Raw genomic sequence first — 23,719 nt, 5'->3', positions numbered from 1 at the left:
GCCCCCATAGAATCCATTTCCTAGTGATCAATGTGGGAGGCCCCAGACCATTGTGGGTGGGGACATCCCTGGGCTGTTTGTTGGTCCTGGGTTCTATAGGGAAGCAGGCTGAGCTATCCATGGGAAGCAAGCCCGTAAGCAGCACCCATCCACGGCCTCTGCAGCAGCTCCTGCCTCCAGGTTCCCAACTTTCTTCATTGATGGACTACAGTGATGGACTACAATGTGAAAGTGTAAGCCAAATAAACCCTTTCCTCCCCAACTTGCTTTTGGTCATGATGTTTCATCACAGCAACAGTAACCATAGCTAAGCAGGGTGTGGGAATGGGTGTGCAAGTACTGGAAGTCTTAGCACTTCACATGAAACCCAAAGGCTAACAGAGTGCTCTCTACAAAGACTGTGCTCTTAGGTGCAGCACAGACCTTCCAGGAAGTGACACTACCAGCCTGCAGAATGGAGACCATATTTCCAGGTTGTTCCTGATCCAGTCTGGAGGATAAGTTACCTCAAATATTAGAATCACTGTAAGACCAGTCAAAGCACCGTGAACTATAAAATAGGGATCTCTAACCAAGCTGGCGCCTGGCCTTAGGTTGCCTTTTTCTTTAAGTTCAAGTTGACACTGCCATTTCATACATGCAACTCAGCTATATTCCTTGTTCAAGATGGATCTTGAATTAAATTATCACAAAAAGAAGCAGACACTAAAGGAAGATGATTACAGCACTATAGAAAATATGCTAAAATTGCTTTCAATTCAAATGGTGCCCTGCAATTCTCAAAGTCACTTAGAAGCATTCTTAAGCACAATAATCTTTTGATTCATAGCATGTGTTGCTTATGACATTGTTTGGGTTTAAGGAATCAATCTATCCCACAACCAATCAATGACGCTGACTTGTAACTAAGCTATTCCCTCCCATTACTGGAGTCTCAAAGTACTCCAGGGCCTAAGAAGGGATGGCTCAGTGGCTGAAAGCTCACTTCACTCAATCCTACCACCCACATGGATGTGCACTGTGGTGAGAGTTTTGGGTTCTTTGAAACCCCAGTTATGTTATATGAATGTTTGTGCTTTAGTCCCAGGTGTGGATTGTCCACGGCTCTTAACTATGATTTTCTAGTGCTCTAGGAGGGGCCTGGTTTTTGCCAGCTGCAAATAGTTTAATTCTGGGAACTGTGGAGCAGGTATAAATGTCAGGGCCCCAAGAGAGCCAGGGTGCTCCGAAGAAGGCAGCAGTTACTGCTCCCCCTCCATGCTCCCGGTTGGTTGCTGTTGTTACAGTTTATCAAGTGGTCATGAGTAAAGAATCGAGAAGCCTAACTATCAAGATTAGACTTAGCCAAGGAACCCGATATCCATTATCAGCAGTAAGGAGCCTAAAGAGTTCTATGGCTCCTTTCCCCTCTACCCACTTTCTTTCCTATCTAGTGTTGGGGGGTTGGAAGGGATTAGGTGTGGAATAAGGGCTGGAAGAAAGGTAGAGATATAAAAACCCAATAAAATAGTTAAAAAAAAAAAAGTGGGGGGTGGCTGGAGAGATGGCTCAGCAGTTAAGAGCACTGACTTGCTCTACCATAGGTCCTGAGTTCAAATCCCAGAAACCACATGGTGGCTAACAACCATCTGTAATAGGATCTGATGCCCTCTTCTGGTGTGTCTGAAGACAGCAACAGTGTACTCATATACATAAAAATAAGTAATCTCTAAAAAAAAAAAAAAAAAAAAAAAAGACAACAGCCCACTGTGACTCAACCTGTAGCACCAGTATCTGAGGGGACAGACATGAGGATCATTGAATGACCTCCATGTTCAGTAGGAGACCTGTGTGAAAGGGACAGGCTGAAGGGTAAGAGAAGAACACATTCCTCTAGCCTTTGCATGCACAAGCATATACATATAACACACATATACACACACACACAAAAAGAAAAAATTTGAATTTTTAAAAGTACTCTAGAATAATTCTCTGTATCACAACAGAGAGAATTAGAATTCAATGTGAAAAGTGAAAACTTCTTTTAGAAGTGTGCCAATAATTGATTCCAAAATGTAATAACCTAACTCTTATGCAATAATCAATCCAGGATATAAGCAATATAGTCACTGAGAGCTGTGACTGAGAACTGGCATTGTTAATGAAAGTTATAGGAATCTGATAAAACAAACTCAGTTAATGACCTTGTGTCCAACCAGACACAAGGACTTTCAATGTAAAATCAAAATGATACAACCCTTTCCATGTTATCCAAATTGCTTGTCCCACAGTTTAGGAAATCGAGTAACTTGCATTATGATCTAGACAGTTTCCAGTCCCCTTCAAACTTTCTCACCTCTCCCTGCATAGTCCTTTCATGGTTTACTCTCACCTAGATAATCTGTCGGCCAACTAGAGGCAATGAAGATCCAAGTCCCACTTAAGCTCACACTCTGGATGAGCAGTAGGCACCTGCATTGGCAGCTCCCTTGGATACTCTCCAGACATCTTGGTAACTCCCTCCGCTCTCACCTGAGGATTTTAATGTCACTCAAACATCTCCTGCAGGCGTGGTTTCTTCACAGTGCTAATCATCAAGTGTGGTGACTTACATGCAATGCACATTACCGTCTTACTTAGGGTTACTACTGCTGATGTCTCCATAAGATCAGGCTGTAAGCAAGCCTGCTGGGCAGTATCTTAAATTAGAAAATCAAGGAAAGCCTAGCAGGTTGTGGGTGGGGCCATCCCTGGGCTAGTGGTCCTGGGCCCGATAAGAAAGCAGGCTGATGCTGGACTGGTGGTGCACACCTTTAATCCCAGCACTTGGGAGGCAGAGGCAGGCAGATTTCTGAGTTCAAGGCCAGCCTGGTCTACAGAGTGAGTTCCAGGACAGCCAGGGCTATACAGAGAAATCCTGTCTCGAAAAACCTAAATAAATAAATAAATAAATAAATAAATGAATAAATGCAAGGTGAATAAATCCTAGGTAGCAAGCCAGGAAGCAGCACTCCTCCATGGTCTCTGCATCAGCTCCTGTTTCCAGGCCCCTCCCTGCTTGAGCTCCGGTCCTGATTTCCTTCAGTGATAAATAGTGATGTGGAAGAGCAAGTTAAATTAACCCCCACCCCCAATGCTTTGGTCATTTGCAAGTTTGTTTGTTTGTTTTGGGGATGGGGGGATTTGAGACAGGGTTTCTCTGTGTAGCCCTGGCTGTCCTGGAGCTCACTCTGTAGACCAGGCTGGCCTCGAACTCAGAAATCCACCTGCCTCTGCCTCCCAAGTGCTGGGATTAAAGGCATGCACCACCATGCCTGGCTCACTGCAATAAGAAAGACACCACGTCACTATGCTAGAAACAGGAAGCAGAACCACTACGATGTTCATTAAGGTCAACAATCTGCACAAAGAATGTGATCAGTAATCCACCCAAATTTCCCCAGTTACAACCACGCCTCACAGAGACTCATCTCGCTCCTGTCTTCTCCGTTTTGATCAGTGAAGCCCATGAGGCAGATACCCAAAGAGTCAGATCAGAAACTTAACTACTAAAACGCATCACTGATCATGCCTTAACATCTACTCTTCAACAAAGCACAAGAATCTCTGCACCATCAGCTTATGTTCAGGACTCAGCCCAAATGCCACCCTAGTATTTTCCCAAGGAAGGAAGCTAGTCATCCTCTGTGCCCTCTAGAACACTCTACAGAACTAGTAGACAGTCTCGAGTCCTGCCGGCTCTCCTTCCTTCTTCCTCCACATCCTCCGGGGGAAAGCACAATGACTAAATACCTACACTGCTCCTCTGTCTTAGCGGAGGAAAAGTATTTTTTATCAACAAGTAACAAGTGGTTGGCACCTTGAATTGTTCAGAAAACTTCTTGTGAGACAGTTATGATTCTAGCCACGCTTTTTAAAGCCATCAATTCCACTTCACTTTTAACACAAAATAACACAAAAGAAACCTTTAAATCCAGCAAAACCAAGTGAATTTCAATTGTCAGACACCAGCACTATCCAAGAATTGTAAGAAACAACACTATCCAGGTCCTACCTTTGCAGTCTCCAAAATGCCCTTGGGAGGAGTTAACTGCTTGCTCATCTTAAGGCCATCTCAGGCCAAGATCAACAGATTAAAGTGAAGCAAGTCTACTCCTGAAATCAACACTGAAGCTCTAAGAGATGTTAAGGGCTAACCTGAAGCTAAAAACTGTCATGCTGCTTCTAGCAGAAAATGTTTCCAATGTCAAACAAGTAAACCACAAATCATTTTCTAGAATAAACTTTAAGTCTTTGAAAAAAACTGCATTGATCTCAATTAAACAGTCAAAGCACCAAAATCTCAACTAGAACTGTGGCTTACTTGGCACTCAAGAGTATGCTGTGTGTGGGTGGGGTGGGTGTGGGCGTGGGTGAGGTCCCCTTGAATCTCAGCTCTGTGAATGAGTCCAACTAGGACTCCAAAGTAGTGTAAAAAAAAAGAGTATGCTATGTGAGAAAACTTTTAAGAAAGCTAAAGCAAAAATCAAAACCAAAAAACCTCGTTGATTAACTAGAATCCTGAGTGATGGATGACTCCAGGCAAAGGGCAAAGCATTAGGAGTGATTCTGAAAGGCCTGACAAAGGAGACCACAAAGCAACAGTAAATAAACCCACCCTAGGCAGGTAGCTAGCAAACTTTCATTTGCTCTCCCCTAAATGAAATAATTTGGGTAACACATTTTCAAGACATTTAAACCCTTTATTCACACTATCCTAATGATAGAGATATAATCTCCTACTCCTACATAAAAACCCTGAAGCTTTCAAAACCTGAAATTCCAAAGTTGACCTGGAGTCCCATCTCAACCCTTTCCAACTATCACATAAGAAGCAAGCAAGCAAGCAAGCAAGCAAGCAAGCAGAGAACAGGCTCCAGGACATCTAGACAAGGTTTTTAACACTGGGAACAAAAGGGAAAGAAGGTCCTTTTATAAAGCTAGAGAAGGCAGGAGCAAGAAGAGCATGGATGGCTTTCATAACAAATTACATAGGTTAGGAATAAAGGGGCAGCAGTTTGAGTGTTTCACTAAGTAGCCCTGGTTGGCTTGGGTCTCATTATGCACATCCCTGAACTCCCGCAACGTAGCGCCTTTAAAGTACTTCACTCTTACTATTGTGAGTCACTTTATGCATACAGGTTAGGCCAGGTGTGGTAGTGCGTGTCTGTAATCCAAGAACTCTAGAAGCAGAGGCAGGAGATACTTGTTTAAAGCCAGCTTCCAGTAAAAGCATTGTTTTTGCTCTTGTAAAGGACCCAGGTTTGGTTCCCTAGAACCCACATGGTAGTTAACATTCTATTGTCCCAGTCCCAAGAGCCGATTGATGCCTTCTGACTTCTGTGAGCATCAGGTGTATGTTTATGTACATGTACATGAACATGTATATGTGTAAGTATATGCAAAATACCCATACACATATAATAAAATCTAGCCATGCGTGGTGGCGCATGCCTTTAATCCCAGCACTCGGGAGGCAGAGGCAGGCGAATCTCTGAGTTCGAAGCCAGCCTGGTCTACAGAGTGAGTTCCAGGACAGCCAAGGCTATATAGAGAAACTCTGTCTCAAAAAACCCAAAAAAAAAAAAAAACAAAAAAAAAACCAAAAACAAAATAATAAAATCTTTAATAAACAAATGCTTTAAATAGTGACTGGGCCTCTGAAAGGCTCATTGATTAGAGCATCAGTAATAATGGAGGTTGGGATACAGTATGTTGAGTGAAATTACATGGTATTTATACTTTAAGTGTCCTATAATACAACTACCCAGGATTAAAGATATTTGTTACTTTTGTTTGGTTGGTTTTTGTTTTTTGAGACAGGGTTTCTCTGTGTAGCCCTGGCTGTCCTGGAACTTCACTCTTGTAGACCAGGCTGGCCTCGAACTCAGAAATCCACCTGCTTCTGCCTCCTGAGTGCTGGGATTAAAGTTGTGCAACACCACCACCCAAAACAAATATTTATTTTTAAAATACAATTTAATTCATATTTTACCCATGAAGTTCAGAGGTGAGCTAGCTCATTAAGTAAAGGTACTTGCTACCAAACTAGTGAGCCGAGTTCCATCTCCAAAGCCACAGCAGAGAGAAGCAACTTTTTAAAATTACCCGATGGAAAGTTAAAATATAAAGAATATCAGAATGATTCCAATTTCCCTTTCTGACTAGTAAGATAAAAATATCAGTCTAGCCTCACACTCAGATCTGTGTGCTTCTGCTTCCAGAGTGCTAGGATTAAAGGTGTGTCCCACCATATGGTCAATTTTGTTAAAACTTAAAATACTACAAAAAACTTTAAAAAATATTACCCTGAAAGCATCTGGTCTAAAAGAATACAATACTGTTTTATGTGATTTATTCTGTAATACAACTTTATTTCCCCAAACTAAAACCTGCTTACTACCTAGACGATAAAGCAAAGCAAGTTACTTTCTACAACTAAGAGTGAGAACTTCGGGTAGAGAGAAGGCTCAGTGGTTAAGAGCGCCCTTCCAGATGGACTGCCCTTAGAGAGGCCCTAGAATACAATTCCCTAGCAACCACATGGTGGCTCACCACCATCTGTGATAGGATCTGACGCCTTCTTCTGGTGTGTCTGAAAACAGCTACAGGGTACTTATATGAATAAAGTAAACAGATCTTTAAAAAAAAAAAAATAGTGCCAATACTTTTGCAGCATGCCAGACTTAAAGAACAGTAAGTTATAATAGTCTAGATACCAAAGACCAACTTTACAAAGAATTAGCTCTAACCATTCCACACAAAGTTATAAAGAATTAAATAAACCAAAGCACCAGAATTAAGAAAATAATTTGATTACATACTCCAAAGGAAAAATGAAACTAATTCATGGTGCATTTGTAGGATCTGACATACAATGCATTCATTGTAAATACAACAAGACAAAGTTAATCTAGTTTTTAAACAATGTAATTTCAGCTGGTTTAAACTACATTCCCCCTCACCCTCCACCTACATTATGTGAACTGTTCTTGATTATAACCTTGGGCATATTACTCCATCATAACTGTGATGTCATGTTCCATCACAGTGAGAGGAACGGTAAAGGAAGAGCCAGGCTGGGATCCTAACAGCTAGCAGAGTCTGAAGACCAACCAATCAGAGAGTTCATTCCTTCATGGCTGTCAGAGCTATTTCCCCTCAAGTCTGCTCTCCTGCATACTACTCAGCCCCACCTACGTCACATCCTACAAAGGAATGACCGGAGCCATTACTAATACTTAATAAGCAATATGTGGCCTTCACACTCACAAATGTAACACGTGGCAACAGGAATGAAAGAATTCTAGTCACACTGCACCTCCAGAAATGCTGATTAATCTATTAGAGTAGAGTTGGGAATGTCAAAGCCCTGAGGCCCAATTACAACTTACTACAGGCTATCTTAGCCCTCCAATAAGACATTCCTTTCCTATCTGTGTTTGATCCAACAGCCTTGTGACTAACAGGAACCATTTCAAAAGTATACGTTTGACAGACCACTGGCTTCCACCAACCAAACGGCTCAGAGTGCTGTCAGATACCAATCAAGCTAAAGACAATAGCTGAGCTCTCCAGCTTGGCTGCAATGAGCCTGGCTACCTGATGTTTCTAACAACTTAGTTTAAAATGCCTCCAATTATGACTTTCTTTGCTGTTACTATAAAAACTTCACGAGCCGGGCATGGTGGTGCATGCCTTTAATCCCAGCACTTGGGAGGCAGAGGCAGGCGAATTTCTGAGTTCGAGGCCAGCCTGGTCTACAGAGTGAGTTCCAGGCCAGCCAGGGCTACACAGAGAAACCCAACAACAAGCAAACAACAAACAAAACCTTCATGAAACTGTTGCCGTATTAGGACATGGAATTATTTGCAGTACCTGGAATCTGTGTTTCCAGACCACACTAACTACCACTTGGCTCCAGAATAAACACTAATCCACAATGAGGTATTTTCATGTCAACAACATGCTTAAATTGTTTCTTTTATGATCCCCAATGTATTGTACTACATACTGAGGAAGTTTGACTGTCCATTGCATGTGATAAAATTATATGAGCAGACAATGCCAGACACTTACCTGTGTTTTAATATTTATGAATCCAAACCTTCACATCGGTAGAACTTAAAATCTTATCTGATGAGCATGCTTTCCCTGCCTCACCCTCCATCTCACAGAATACAAAGAATCAAGCAGTTGCCAGTGTATATTCGTGATGAGTGACTTCCTTAATCAAGAATCGTAGAAATCCTAAGTTCAGACTTCTCTACCCTCCACAGTCTCTGGTAATTGTCTCACCTAACCTATTCCAGGCAAAAAGCATTACCTGTGTCTCAAGCCCCACACTGGCTAGCCTGGATCTCTCCAAAGTCTTCCTATTCTCTTTCAATTTCCATCCATACCCATGGCTCAGTTCACAAAGCTGTTACTCTCTAAAAACACATCACCAGACTGTCCCAACACCTAAAAGATCTAAAAGTAGTAATTAATAGGCAACGTGTGACTTTTATCTGAAAAAACACTTAAAAATCTGAAATATAAACCTTGTGTTTGGCATAATATAAACCTTTAGTCTCAACACCTGGGAGGCAGAGGCAGTTGGATCTCTGAGTTTAAGGCCAGGCCAGCCTGGTCTACAAAATGAGTTCTAGGACAGCCAGATGCTACACAGACAAAAGGCTGAGATGGGGGGGGGGGGGGGTTAGTAGTATTTGAGTGGGTATAGGACACACCTTCAATCACTTGAGAGACAGAAGCAGGCAGATCTCTGTTTAATTTGAGACAATTTACGGGGGGGGGGGGGGGGCTGTATTTGAACTATTTCTTGAATAGACTGCATGACCTAGCAACATTGAAATCACTCCACACAAACTACCCATGTGCCATTTGTTGTTCCTAAGTAGCTGATGACCTGACCGGATCCTGCCACCCACTCACTCACTACCTAAAACCTCTAAAAACGGCAAACAGCAGCAGCATTCCAAGGATAAGCAAAACAAACACTCCCACCCTCAGCGTTTAATTTAAATTCAAGATGAAAGACACAATCAGGAAGCAATTGGCTCCTGCTGGAGGGGGCTTAGAAGAACCTAACTTTGGGAACTTAGGGAAAGACTACTCAAAAATAAGAGCTGGGCTAAGCCCGAGGAAGGCCAGTAATCAGAACGTAGGAGGGCTGAGGCAAAACAAGAGAATCACCAGTTCTAGGCCCTGCTTGGGGGGATGGGGGGTAGGGGATGGGGATTATATTAATAGAAAGAGGTAGAAGGCAGGGAAATCATAGGACCAAAAGGAAAAATGAGAACAAAAACTGAAAGAAAAAAAAAATCAAGGAAATGCAATCAATTCGATACAGATGGAGCAACACCAAATCTTAAAACCCAGATGTCAGGGGAAAAAAAAAAAGTTCAATTTAAAGGCAAAAGCCACAGCTTTGTTAAAGAGTCAGAAAACGCAAGACAGTTTCAAAACAAGGCTAATAAGTGTTTGCTAAGCAGACAAAATAAGATTCCAGGAGCACAGACGATGCGCTCAGGGTGAACTAAGGAAGGAGAAGCAGTGGTACCCCCAAATCGAGAGGAAGCACGAAACAGCGCGGAGAGTTAAGGCTCAAACAATTAGAAGACCAAAGGGGCTTACATCGTGGGCGATAACCAAGCACAACCGGGATGTGAAGCCTGGGAGTTTGGGCTGGCCACAAGTTTGCCATGAGAATTAGTCCCAGTGGTCCCTTGGTGGACGCCAAGGAATTAATGCCTCTCAAAACTCAGCGGCGCCCTGGGTGGATTGCACTTCGTCCCTCCGCTTCAGTCAGGATTGATTGTGCAGGCTCCACGACAGGCTCTGGGCTCCGGGCTGCTGACACGCAGGTTCCCAGGGAGTAGTTACAGGCCTGGTCTGTACGTGCTGGTGGGTAGAAGTTAAGTTTAAACTACCGGGCAAAATAAGCATTCGGATTTCTCTGTAGAAACGACGAGCTCTTAAAGAATAATCAGTGTAGCCGGGCGGTGATGGTGCACGCCTTTAATCCCTGCACTCTGGAGGCGAGGCGGGCGGGATCTCTGAGTTCGAGGCCAGCCTGGTCTACAGAGCGAGTTCCAGGACAGCCAGGGCTACACAGAGAAACCCTGTCTCGGAAAACAAAAAAATAATCAGTGCGTACCCATTCCATATTTTCAGAAAGGAAAAAATAGTAATAAACAACGGGACGATGGAGCTGAACATCTGTCCGTGCCAGTACTCAAGAATGGGTCACTGTGTGACTCCAACTGTCCCCACGTGGGCTTTGTCTCCCCGGCCACACTGACATTCTCAACAGCAAGTGGATTATTTTGGCACTCTTTTGTCCGTCTCTCAAAGTGCCTATTACAGAGTCGGTTAGGTCCAAAAAATAAAAAATAAGATAAAAACCCAGACTTCCTGACTGACCTGGCGTCACTGAAGTTGCCTGGCTGAGAACTCCCCTTTTGCTTACTAAACTCCTGCCGAGAAGCGGAACCTGGGTCTCACTCTCCTCCACACTTCGCTTTCCTCCCGCATCCACTGAGTCCCTCTCCAGGTTCCACTAGGAGTCCAGAATAAAGCACATCTCCATCGCCGCAGGAAACGTCCGCCCGCCCGCCCGCCGGCCGCATGCGCCCCTCGCGCCTCTGCGGAGAGCCACTCGCTCACCTACGTCCCACTGCTGAGCCTCCGCCTCTGTCGCCGCCGCCTCTGTCGCCGCCGCCTCAGCCGCCGGTGAAACCCGCGAAGCCAGACGTCCGCTCGCCCTAAAGGCACTTCCGGCGCGCGCGGTGACGTCGCCCGGCGCGCCAGCCTCCGGCCCGGGGCCGTCGGGGTTTGGGGGAGTCGGAAGGAGCGCTGCACCGCGCTGCGTTCGCGGACGCCCGCGCTTTTGCGCGCCGCGGAAGGCAGCCGGAGGTGAAGCCGCCGCGGGCTCGCATCCTCTCCGCTTCGCCTCTGCGCCGAAGGTAAGCTCCCACGGCGCCGGGCCCAGGAGACGGCCGCGGCCCGGGCCTCCGCCTCGGCCTCCGCCTCGGCCTCGGCCTCGGCCTCGGCCTCGGCCTCGACCCTGACCCCAGCTCCGGCCCCAGGAACGTCCAGCCGGGGTTAGCATTTCTCAGAGTGAGAAACTGGAAACGCGACAAGCAGGTTTTGGCTAGCTAAGGCTTTTTGAATAATCCTCCTACTGGGCCAGCGGGGCGCCCTCCGGGGTGCCGGGTCCATTGTCATTCATAGGGGTTCTTAACACTTGCTGCCGACCGACGCGATCGTTTCACCTGTAATTTGCAGAGTTTTAACAGTGACGTTGATTACTAAGCACATTGATAAATATACAGGTTAATGTCCCATTCAAAGTAGGTAATCCATGTAATAGAGTGTCATTTCATGATTTGGTTGTGCACGAAATTTAAAAATCTAAAGAACTTTATCAAAATGTGAAACTACCCCAAGCTTAACAAAACCGAGTCTCTGTCGTCATGGCCTACCTATATCAGTAATCCATATATACAGACGTAGATACAGGAGTTTTTTTAAAAACAAGAACAAAAGAGGCGGGGTAGACAGGTGTCCCTTTCGGAGGTGGGCGAATCCTTGGGAAACATCTTTTCCGCTTTTACCCTAAGAAGGCGTTAAAAATAGCCTTGTGGCTTCTCCATCTCTCTAAAACCCCTCTTCAATCGCACCGCAGCCCTAAAAGGCTTAACACCCGCTGCTAGAAAAGGAATATGGTAATTCACACCCTACCCACACTGGTACTCTAATCTCTTTAAATGAATGGAGCCTGAGGAATTCTACCCTAATTAAGTCAGTGATGGTCCTTGTTTGGTTCTACTTGGAGTAAGATTCCCAATGTCTCCTTTTTTTCCGTTTTAGAAATGAGCGGTGGCTTGGCGCCAAGTAAAAGCACAGTTTATGTATCCAACTTGCCTTTCTCCCTAACAAACAATGATTTATACCGGGTAAGTTGTATGTACATCTAACTAATGGATTCTTTCTTTAGAGACAATCTGAAGCTTAAGCAAAAATACTGCTCCCTGGGAAAATTTTTAGTTGATATCTTCTGCAAATTTTAGTGGGAAATTTTTCAATTTTGTTTTAATTTCCCAAAGAGAATTTGTTGTTTGTGTGTTTTTTCGAGGCAGGGTTTCTCTGTGCCTGACTGGCCTAGAACTCACTCTGTAGAACAGGCTATCATAGAACTCAGAGATCTGCCTTCCTCTGCCGCCTGTACTTGAGTGGTGGAACACTTGCCTAGAGTAGTTATCACACACCTGTAACCCCAGCACAGGGGAAGCTGAGGTAGGAAGATCAGCTTGGACAATTTAGACCCCATCTCACGAAAGAGAAAAGAGATACTGAATTAGGCTTGGAGGTGAGATTTTAGACTGAATGATAAGAAATAACCTTATTTAAAACATACCTGGGGGCTGGAGGTGAAGTATAGTTGGTAGGATGCTTGTCTTGCGTGCACAAAACCCTGTGTTGATTCCCTAGTACCACATGAACTAAGGAATCAATGGAGAACCCGTTAGAAAGCTATAATCCCATAGGAAACTGCTGGACCTCGGAATCCAATGTTGCTAAATGTCTGGCCCACAATTTCAATATTAGACTGCATATGATGGGATCTTCTAAAAGCCTTTGGGGGAGGGTGTTATTTCTGTGTATTAAATAATTAGTCAGAATTATAAGCATATAGATATGTATATATCTATAGAATATAGATCTGGGCAATATATGGGCAACTATATGTAGAAGTAAAAGGAAGACGAGGCCAGAATACTAAGTAAGGATGGAAGAGTTCTGCACCCACCGATAGAAGTAGAAGGATCTTTGCTTTGTTTTTGATCTTTGGCATCAAGTCTTGTTTTGTAGCCTGGGCTCGTCTCAAACCTTCTTGCTTTGCTCTTCTGAAAACCAGGATTGCAGCCATAGACCATCACTGCTGGCTGCAGATGGGTTTTTCATTACAGGAAGCTTTTTTTTTCATTATAGGAAAGTATTATCTGCAGTGAGAGTTCTGTCTGTCCTCAGATGGCAGATTGTGTAACTCACTGGTATGGTTTTATTTGACAACACTGATAATAAAAGGACAGGACCAGCTGGAGCTATGGTGGGTTTGTTGGCCCCACAGATCCATTGGATCAGAAGTCCAGCTGCTGCCTAGTGTATAGGCCATGGATCTAGACATGCTGAGTGGTCCCCCACCCCCATCTACTCCCTGGAGGGAGTTAGGAACTGAAGCTTGTAACTCCAGTAACTGTATTATTCTAGTCACTTAGAAAATGTTTCTTTGGCTTGGTGAATCAGTGTCTTGCTGTGTTGCCCTGTGTCGTGGTCCTCCTCCTCAGTCCCCCAGGTATAGCGATATTTGTTAGAAAGTCGGTTGTATAGGCTGCTAATGGCTGGAGTGTTTCATAAAATATAACAAAGAATCTGGTCAGTAAATACAATCTGAGTATTTAATTTGGTGACATTTTAAATTATAATTATTCTGTGATCTTTTATTTCAGATATTTTCCAAGTATGGCAAAGTTGTAAAGTAAGTATTCACATTACAAAATACTTGGTTGAATAAAGATTCTATTGTTAACATTTTTACATATAGTTCAGTTATTTTCCCATGTACATAAACATTTGACAGTTTTCAAATCATAAGTGACCGTGTACTATAAGGATTTACTAGTTTAATAGTATTGCTTTTACAGTGCTGAGAAACAGTCTCAGAGCCTGAGACATACTAGCCATACTCTTAATCTCTAAACTACCTATTAAGCCCCTGAAGGTTTTCAGAGCTAGTTCTTGTGTGGTGTCAAGCTTACTGGGAAATGTCTAGGGGGACAGTCTTACCTGAGGGACATTATCTTGGTGCTCATAGTGCTGCCAAGCCGTGTCAAAGAATATCTGTAGCCAAACCTCTGATCTGGCTGTAGACATGCCACCTGTTTGCCACCTGGTATGTTAGCCCTTGAACTGTTCTTAACCTCCGTTGACATGTGTATAATGAGCTATCCCCCAAACTACGGAGAGACTGACAGTGAACCCAGTCGTAACTCCTGACTAAGAAGCTCTGTGATTTCAAGCCCATTTGTGGTTTTAAAGCAGTAGCTACAGCACCGTGTTAAAAATCCTTGGGGCGCATCTTCAGGACTAATCGAATCTGTCAGACTGTGCTACAGTCTTCATTAGCTCCAGATAACTCCCTATGCTGTGTACCAATTTCATGTTATTCTCGGCCAATTGAGATGAGAGCAAATTGACGTGGCTAGACTGAAATCTGTAACTGCACCAGGGAAGAAACTTAGAACAGGACAGTCAGATAGAAAGGCTTTTGATCCTTGAGAGACCATTTGGGAGCCAAGTGGATTTTGCTAGGTATACATAAGGACTGGATGCACAGGAAGTCTGTGTCAGGATGGTCTACGGTTCTTGGGATAGTGTCTACTCAGAGGAGTAGCATAAGTGAGCCCTTCACGCCCTGCATCTGAACACAGTGCCACTCTGTCTTTTTGCATGCCAGTAGAATGGAGGGTGTCATGGGTTTGTTTTCTTTAAGGTCTTTTTTTTTTTTAAGATTTATTTATTTATTTTATGTATGTGAGTACACTGTCACTGTCTTCAGACACAACACTAGAAGAGTGCATTGGATCCCATTACAGATGGTTGTGAGCCACCATGTGGTTGCTGGGAATTGAACTCAGGACCTCTGGAAGAGCGACCAGTGCTCTTAACCACTGAGCCATCTCTCCAGCCCTTCTTTAAGTTCTTGCTGTGATTTTTCCCCCAGAGAAGAGCTCTCTAAGGACAGACCCGTGTAACTGGTTTACAGAGTGTCCATCAGCAGACTGAGCTTTCCCTGCGGGTGCTTATGCTTCTGTCTTCTTTCTGTAACATTCACAGTACTCAATGCTGGAGTCCAGAGGTAGTGGTTTTAAAGTTAACAAGAACACATGTAGCTAGGTTTAGAGTTTTTTTTTTTACCTTAGTAATAAAAACAAAGTATCTAATGCAGAGATTCTCAACCTATAGGTCACAGCCCCTTTAGCAAACCTCTATGTCCAAAAAATTTACAATTCATGACAATGTCAAAATTACAGCTATGAAGTATCAGCAACCAAAAAAATGTATGGTTGGGGTCACCACAACATAAGGAACTATAAATTAAAGGGGCACAGTGTTAGGGAGGTTGAGCAGCACTGCCATTAACTACCCCCGCCCATTTTTGGTTTTGTGTGCACACCCCTGGCATATGCATGTAGAGAAGATGGGGGTGGGGGAGTGCGCATCAGGTATCCTGAGCTACTTCTCGGCACCTTACTCCCTCAAGATGGGGCTTCTCACTGAAGCTCACCGTCTCTTGTTAGGCCTGCCACGGAGCTCCCGGGATCCCCCAGTTTCTGCCTGTCCAGAATGAGGGGACAGGCAAGTACAACCATGCCCAGATTTTGGGGGGAGGGGTGCTGGAGATCAAACTCAAGTCCTCATGCTCTGACAGCAAAGCCCTGTTGCCCCGTTCCTACAGAAAGATTTCTTCACCCACGTTCCCCTTCCACTTGCTCTGTAGCTTGCACTGTCCTGACTGTGTGAATATATGCATTTTGTGTACACACCGTTTTTATGAGTTTCAAACTTCATTCTCCTTTATATTTACACACTGAAATGTGTTTAAAACGGTACATTTTATATAATACAGTAAGTTAACAACTGCATGATTTATTTTGGAAGCTTTTATTGAGCCAGTCCTCTAGCCTGTTCTGTCAGTTGAGGTACTGGAATCAGTTCTAGATAACCTTTTCCCCTCGGGTACATGGTCCACTCTAGGCCACCTGTTCTCTTTAACTAGTATTTTGCCTTGCTTAGATGCTGACCATGTCTTCCTGGTTCATAGACTTACCAGAGGACAATGGTATGGCCTGTTCAGAGTCCCATCCCTGAGACACCTTCATCCACTACTGAGAGTTTGGATGACTGGATTCTTCACTTTGTTCTTTATTCTCCTTTAGCAATTATAAACCATGTTTGGGGCAATACAGGTGCTCTGCTCCACAGGAACCTGGTTTTCATTTACCGCACGCTGCTGGCTCTTTCCTGACCCAGTCTTTGCCGTGCTTGTTAAGATGGTGGTTTTCTCACTCACTCCACATTTGCTCTGTATCCAGTCATCTCTTGGCTCCCTTCTTGTTTTTATGGCTGATGTAGACTTGCAAGTGCTTTCTCCATATTTCATAACTTGGTACTATCTTATCTGTGTGTTCTAATTGTCTTGTAGTTGGCTGGTGGGTACTGACTTGTGGGCTTCTGTATGTTAAGTTCATGTTTTGTTTAATTTCTTTCATGTAACATTAAGTTCAAGGTCTTATCACCTTCACCCTGCTCCAGACACAGAATTAACCTTTTTTTCCCCCAAAGAGATCAGCAAGACATTAGTTTACTTTGGTTTTTGTTGTTGTTGTGTTGTTTTGTTTTGTTTTGTTTTTTGGTTTGGTTTGGTTTAGTTTTTCGAGACAGGGTTTCTCTGTATAACCCAGGCTGTCCTCGAACTCAGAAATCTGCCTGCCTCTGCCTCCCGAGTGCTGGGATTAAAGGCATGCGCCACCACACCCAGCTGCTTTATTTTTTAAGATGTGATCTCAGGCTGGGCATACAGCTCAGCCATTGAGAACACTGACTGCTTTTCCATAGTACCCAGGTTCAATTCCAAGCACCCATTGTCAGCTAACAATTGGCTGTAATTCTAGTTCCCAGGGCACCTAGTACTCAGGAACTTCATATATGTACAGATATACATGCAGGCAAAATATTCAAGCACATAAAATAGAAATCTCAAATGAGATAGAGTCTCACTACTTGCTTGAAGCTAACCTTCAGCTTGGTACAATGATTCTGCCTCGGCATGGTAAGCATGTGCCACCACACCAGGGTCAAGCTTTGTTCTTCTAAATTACACTAAATGACGTTCTTGGCGATAGCTGTGTGACACAAGAGCACTCAGACAGGGCTAAGGACCACTACTAGAGATTCTTAGACAGACACACTTGGATCTAAAACTTGAAAAAACAAAATCATTTTGTTTTTTGTATACATGAGAATACCTCAGTTTATGCTTTGGGTTTGCAGGGCAGGCGTTAGTAGGGAAGAGGAGGTGTGCTTTAATATGCACTTGCTGTCAGCTGCATCACTCTGTCTCTTGCTTGGACCCTTTGAAGCTCTGGTTGGTTAGCTCCCAGTTCTGGCTGTGCTCCTCTGCTCTGTCATCGTTGCTTTCTCATTTCTCCTTGATCCCCAGGACTTTGAAGAACTAGGTGGTTTAAATCAGTCTCTCTCTTCAGCAGGATTTCATAGCCTAGGCTGGTCTCAAGCTCTCTAGCCGAGGATGACCGTGGTCTACAGTCCCTTCCATCTCCCCCTGCTGAGTGCTGGGGTCACAAGCAGCCACCACTAGGCATCTTTTTTATTTCTCATGTCAAAGGCCTCATTATTTAACCTTACAAAAACATGTTGAGTTTCCTGAGTAGTTAGTTGTTTTATCTTATTTGTAACTGGTTCTTTGTTTGTGCTTTAAGGGTTACTATAATGAAAGACAAAGATACTAGGAAGAGTAAAGGTGTTGCATTTATTTTGTTTTTGGATAAAGACTCTGCCTTAAACTGCACCAGAGCAATAAATAATAAACAGGTAAGCCATTCATTTAATCAAGGTTTACCCAGAAGTCTCTGTGTTCATCACACAAAAGCTGGGGCTGCGGGAGATCACCAAGTTTGATTAATTTCTGTAATTCAGGAGTAATTCAGGCCTTTTGGAGAAAAGATATCAGCATTGTACTGGATTATCAAAATGCTGGAAGAACCTTAAGAGAAAATTGCAGCATAGAATTCTTGTTACTACAACAAGAAATGAGGAAACAGTATCTGATGACTAGGACTTGGTGACTATGACCCTGTCTGTGCATTTACATCTTTCTCTGACTCAGTTATTTGGTAGAGTGATAAAGGCGAGCATCGCTATTGACAATGGAAGAGCAGCTGAGTTCATCCGGAGACGAAACTACTTTGATAAATCTAAGTGTTATGAATGTGGGGTGAGTAAACCCAGAACTCTGCTACAGTATAAGGTTTTCTTGGTGTTACTCATCTTTGATGCCCACCAGTGGGGTATGTGGGGAACACTCGGACAGGCACAGGACACAGGACTCCAGATGGTCTGCCTGTTCTGTCACTTACACCTTTTTAACAGGAGGCTCTGTCTGAACCTCGGGCTAAGCTGATGACATGCAAACTGCAACAACCTTACGCACGAATGTGTGGTACATGCATGTCTACACACAACAATAATAAAGAGAAAGAATAGTATCTAAAGAAACTTGGAGTGGGATTATGGGCGTAGCTGAGTGCCAGGGAGAGTGCCTGAAGATACGGGTTCATCCTCAGTATCACAAAGCATAGGTAGGTGATGCACACTAAGTTCCATAGTGTATAAGCCCTCAAAACTGTTTTCTAAAACCATAAGGCTAATTATTCATCTTAATGTCTTGGAAGGTTTTAAGTAAAGCATAAATTTCTGTTAGCAGACATTGCATGAGTTTTGTTGTTGTCTCTGCAAGGGTTTAGTCATCGGGGTTCACCATCAATGTGATCGTATGGCCCACCCTCCATAAGATAACAGACTGAGCTTCTCGTAGTTATTGTTGGGACAGGATTGCAGAATGCTTCCAAGGCTGGTATTGAACCCATAGCCTGGAGTGATTCTCCCTTCTTGACCTTCTAAGCAGCCACACCTGTTCTTGTTTTTAATACCAAGAAAAGTTCACTCTAAGTCTCATAGCTGTTAGTTCCTTAAAATGTCTGCATAAAACTTGAACACCAGGTCCAAAAGTATAAGTGGAGAGACAGAGAGGCTATTTCTGCCAGACAGACCTTGTCATAGCTACAAAGTAGCAGGGTAGAGATGACATCATTTACTTCTCTATTTCTGTGATAAACACCATGGCCAAGGCAGCTTACAAAGGAAGAGTTGATTTGGGGCTTTCATTTCTAGAAGTCTAGGAGCTCACCACCTTCCTGATGGGAGCATGGTAGCAGGCAGGCAAGCAGGCATGGCACGCATGGCACTGGAGCAGCAGCCGAGAGCTCACAAAAGGACCAGAAACTGGAAACAGCAAGGGGGCACACGGAGGTTGGTGCCAGCCTTTGGAAACCTGAAACCCACTCCCAGTGACACCCCTCCTCCAATAAGCCACATTTTCGGGTCCTTCCCAATCAGTTACACCAATTCCGGACCAAGTATGCAAGTACATGAGCCTATGGAAGCATTCTCCTTCACATGACAATCTCCTTTCTCCAGCTGCCGCCTTTTATCTCTGTTCCCCAAGACAAGATACATTGTAGATGGGTATGAGGACTAGAAAGGAAGCAAATGTGTTTTGTGCACATACTAATGTGGTCAGTTCATACTGTCTGAATCCTGTTGAAAATTACTTTGAAACTATTGTAAAGTCCTAAGTTATGTTTGTGAAAGAAGTGGTGGCTGTGCAAAGTAGCACAGGCACAGAGTCTGGTGCCAGGAGGCCCTTAGCATGGAGTCCAGCTGTCAGGAGGCTCTGAGCTACGTACTGAGTTCTAGGCTAGCTGAGGCCACAGGGAGACTCTATCTCCATTAGATCTGTTTATTTAAGACCTTACCTACTCTGTCCATGTTTATAGTGAGTACAACAGGGAGACTCTATCTCCATTAGATCTGTTTATTTAAGACCTTAGCTACTCTCCATGTTTATAGTGAGTACAACAGGGAGACTCTATCTCCATTAGATCTGTTTATTTAAGACCTTACCTACTCTCCATGTTTACAGTGAGTACAGATCGTCTGAGAGTTATTCTCTTGGTTTATCAATTCAGACAGATGTTATTGTCATGCTTTACATATTTTGTTGTTAATTATTTGGGGGTTTTTGTTTATTTACTTTATCTTAGTATGTAACCTTAGCTGACCTGAAACCCACTGGTAGACTAGACTGGCCTCAAATTCAGAAAAATATGCCAGCCTGTGTCTTCCGAGTTCTGGTATCAAAGGCGTGTGCCACCACAGCAGGGCCAATACTTTTTTTTTTTTCTTAAAGACAATGCCGCTAGCATAGACCAGTCTTAAACTTGTTACGTAGCAGAACATGGCTTTAAACCTCTCCTCTCCCACACCAGAGTGCTGGGATTACATGTTGTAGGGGAGTCAGATCCCGTGCTCCAGGCAGCACTACAGCAGCTGAGCTACCTTTACACGCCTACTTTGCCCCTAAAAAAAAAAAAAAAAAAAAATCTGCTTACATTTATATATCCAGATTTTCTCCCAAAATAATTTTACTACTAACCTTTTCCTTTAGTGATGGTGTTAACATCTTTTGTTACTATTATTTCAAAACACAATAGAATTCTCTCCATAGTAAATTAACAGTAAATGGTACCTCTTGGATTCTGTCATATGCCAAGTACAAGTACAGGTTATGTAAGGCATTGGGACATATTTTTTTTTCTTCTGTTGAAGTCTTGGCTTAGTCTCTCCTACATGAGTTAACATAATACTATTGCATGTAGTTTAGTGAGTTGATGTACAGAAAGAAAGAGAAATGTTGTATAGGGCTAGACAGAGCTCAAGCCCGGGCCCCGGTCCTGCAGGGCAGGGACTCTGTCACTGAGCTGTCTCCCCAACATCCACTTATTTTCAGAGCTGAATATTCAGCAGCATCTTACAGGTGGGTAGAAATAATCTTATCCCTATTTATCAGGCTAATCTAGAATTTATGTCCGTGTTGATGAAACACTTAGAGTTAGTTCTTTTTTGTTTGTTTGTTTGTTTTGGTTTTTCAAGACAGGGTTTCTCTGTGTAGTCCTGGCTGTCCTGGAACTCACTCTGTAGACCAGGCTGGCCTCGAACTCAGAAATCCACCTGCCTCTGCCTCCCAAGTGCTGGGATTAAAGGCGTGCGCCACCACGCCCCGAGAGTTAGTTCTTTTGTAGGGTAAAAGTTGAGGTTTAAAATGTTTGAGGAGAGAATTCTACTTTGCTCCCTAGTTATTACTGTAGCATGTTAGCACTTAGAGTAGCAGGTGCTCTGCCTCCTCTGTACGAAAGGAGCAGGTGTTCCCTCCTCTGTTCCCACAGCGAGAGTTTTGTTTCCTGGATTCTAGCCTTCGATGCACAGGGTCAGGGCACGTTTCTATCAGTAACAGCAACTATAGTGGTTCATTGTTTTGTTTGTTTGTTTTTTAATGCAAAACAAAAGGAAAGTGGACACTTAAGTTATGCCTGTCCTAAAAACATGCTTGGCGAGCGTGAGCCTCCAAAGAAGAAAGAGAAGAAGAAGAAAAGGAAACTCCCTGAACCGGAAGAAGAAATGTACGTATGTCTGTCTCACTCCCCGAGGTGCTGTGCTGTGTGCCTTTTTCCTGCCAGCTGACCAAATCTGGATTTTCTCTCTTTGCTGATCTAGTGAGGAAGTAGAAGTGAGTGAAGAGGAAGGAGAGGACCCGGCTCTGGACAGTCTGAGTCAGGCCATAGCGTTCCAGGTACTGACATACTGGCTCTGGAGGACTGGGGTCTGGGGACACTGCTCAGCAATGACCACATGCCTGGCAGGCTGGGTCTGCAGCACTAGAAAAGCAGAGGACAGAGGGCAGGAAGAAAGGAAATGGTGTGCCACGGTGTGCAGCTTAGTCTTTCTCTTGGTTTGTTTTAAGTGAGCACAGCTACAGCCTTTAAACTACCTACCCAGGAGGCTGAAGTGGGGAACCACTGGAGCTGAGTAAATCAAGACCAGCCCAGGGATACTGTGTCTCAGAAAAAGGAGGGGATATAGTGAGTACACTGGTCCATACCTGTAAACTGAGCACTTGACTCGAGAAGATGACAGGTTAGCCTAGCCTGGACTACAGAAACCCTGTCTCAGAGATTGAATAAATTGTAACACGGGGCACCGTGATGTACTTCATGTTCTTTGTGGTCTACTCACTCTGTAGACCAGGCTGGCCTGTAGTGCACGGGTTTTATCACTGATCGTCTGCAGTGGGATTCTGTTCCCTCTCACCTCGTGCCTTTGAGGCAGCACATTATACTAAGATCTGTGAATGAAACATTGTAATTTGTCTTTCTGGACTGTAAGGTCCCACGTACTTTTAGTGTGTTATTAATCTGTCTTCATTACAAAATTGGGCAGAGGTATTGATTTAACTGGATATGTTATCACGTGTCTGTAATCCCAGCACATTTGAGGTAGAAATCAGTTCAAGGCCAGGCTGAACAATATGATCTCAGAAATGAAATTAATGTTTAAATTAAAAGTTTAAGATTCTTTAGCATAACCTAGAAAGATCCTTGCGTAGACTGGAGCCGATCACCTCGCACACTTGTCTTCTTACCTGAGAAGGCTGACGCAGGAGGTCATGAGCTCAGGCCTAGCCTGGGATGCCCAATAAGTGCCAGGCCAGCATAAGCTACGTAGTAGAACTCTGTCAGAACAGAACAGGACAGGACAGAAAAGGGGGCTGAGGTAGGAGTTCAGTTTAGTTGGTAGCATGCACAAAGCCCTGGTTTTATTCTCTAGCACTGCATAGGCCTGGGGTAGGAACGCAGCCCAAGGTCATCCTACATAGGGAGTTCAATACTTCTCTCTCAGGGAAGAAGAAAAACCCTACGATAATTTTGAGTAGGGCTGCGATGGGGGACCAAATTTGTCAGTGTGGCCAGGAGGGTGGGAATTATTTGTGTTCTGGTAATTTTCCATGGTAACGTAATTCTTTTGAATTAACATGATATGCCATAAATAACTGGTTTTATTCTGCTTCTGAATCATATTCCAGCAGGCCAAGATTGAAGAAGAGCAAAGCAAATGGAGACCCAACCCAGGGGGTCCCTCGACCTCAGATGATTCCAGACGACCAAGGATAAAGAAAAGTGCATACTTCAGTGATGAAGAAGAACTTAGTGATTAAAATATTTATTTTGTAAATATTCAAATAAAATCTTACTGTACCAAATGCAGTTGTGGAATAGTGACTGGTTTTAGTCTTTGAAAATAAGGACACTTAAAAAGCCAAATGGAGCCGGGTGTGGTGGCGCACACCTTTAATCCTGGCACTCGGGAGGCAGAGGCAGACGGATTTCTGAGTTCGAGACCAGCCTGGTCTACAAAGTGAGCTCCAGGACAGCCAGGACTATACAGAGAAACCCTGTCTCAAAAAAAACAAAAAAAGAGCCAAATGGTATTTACTCTAATATAGTTCAAAAGAAATTTTAAAATAATTTTGAAAAGTTTGAAGTATCATGTTTCTAGCTCGCCTTAGCACAGTGGAAATCCTAAACCTGAAAATCCAGGATCTAAAGTGTTGTGGTCTTTGAACGTGAGGTCTCAAGTAGAACTATGAAGCTTTCATTCACAACTGTATGGGGGCTGGGAATTAAACCCAGCCTTTCTGGAAGAGCAGTCAGTGCTCTTAACCACTGAGCCATCTCTCCAGCCCCTCCAAATACAAAAACTTAATAAAGGCTGGACAATGAGATGATTAAATGTTCTTTTAATGTGAAGCTTTTTGAAGGAATTACGTCTTTAACGCTGAGTGCTTTCTCCCAGTTTGAATGAGCTGCCAATCCTCATGGAGTACTGCATGGGAACTCACAGTGAGAGGCCAGCCCGAGCTATGCCTGTGCACAAAGCT

The 23,719-nt window shown here is 43.7% G+C and overlaps 2 protein-coding genes across 20 annotated transcripts in view; one reads left to right on the top strand and one right to left on the bottom strand.

The window, feature by feature from the left end:
• Pphln1 (periphilin 1) overlaps window positions 1-10,806 on the bottom strand; it is a 93,569-nt gene extending 82,763 nt beyond the window's left edge. For 6 of the 16 annotated variants that reach the window (NM_146062.3, NM_001358748.1, NM_175363.4 and 3 more), the window contains exon 1: window positions 10,690-10,801. Coding sequence is in view for 4 of the 16 variants with exons in the window: in XM_030248516.1 (XP_030104376.1) it covers window positions 9,658-9,727 (70 nt within the window). In the remaining 12 variants the exon portion in view is untranslated. The other 10 variants (XM_017316578.2, XM_017316579.2, XM_006520859.4 and 7 more) reach the window with 6 other exon arrangements.
• A 3-nt stretch (window positions 10,807-10,809) lies between these two features.
• Zcrb1 (zinc finger CCHC-type and RNA binding motif 1) lies at window positions 10,810-23,045 on the top strand. Of its 4 annotated transcripts, none has more exons than XM_030248711.1 (9): window positions 10,810-10,988; window positions 11,896-11,981; window positions 13,536-13,564; window positions 15,387-15,444; window positions 17,586-17,697; window positions 17,993-18,100; window positions 21,292-21,404; window positions 21,499-21,574; window positions 22,868-23,045. In XM_030248711.1, exons 5-9 carry the CDS (start codon window positions 17,596-17,598, stop codon window positions 22,994-22,996), a joined length of 528 nt encoding a protein of 175 aa, XP_030104571.1. In that variant the 5' UTR covers window positions 10,810-10,988; window positions 11,896-11,981; window positions 13,536-13,564; window positions 15,387-15,444; window positions 17,586-17,595; the 3' UTR covers window positions 22,997-23,045. The 4 variants fall into 4 exon arrangements, with proteins under 4 accessions (XP_030104571.1, XP_011244015.1, NP_001334026.1 ...); XM_011245713.3 differs by having other exon boundaries at window positions 22,865-23,045; NM_001347097.1 differs by lacking the exon at window positions 15,387-15,444 and having other exon boundaries at window positions 10,817-10,988.
• The last annotated feature ends 674 nt before the right edge of the window (window positions 23,046-23,719 follow it).

This window comes from Mus musculus, chromosome 15, assembly GCF_000001635.26.
Source record: "Mus musculus strain C57BL/6J chromosome 15, GRCm38.p6 C57BL/6J".
Classification (NCBI taxonomy): Eukaryota; Metazoa; Chordata; class Mammalia; order Rodentia; family Muridae; genus Mus; species Mus musculus.
This window is presented reverse-complemented; position numbering and strand designations above follow the sequence as displayed.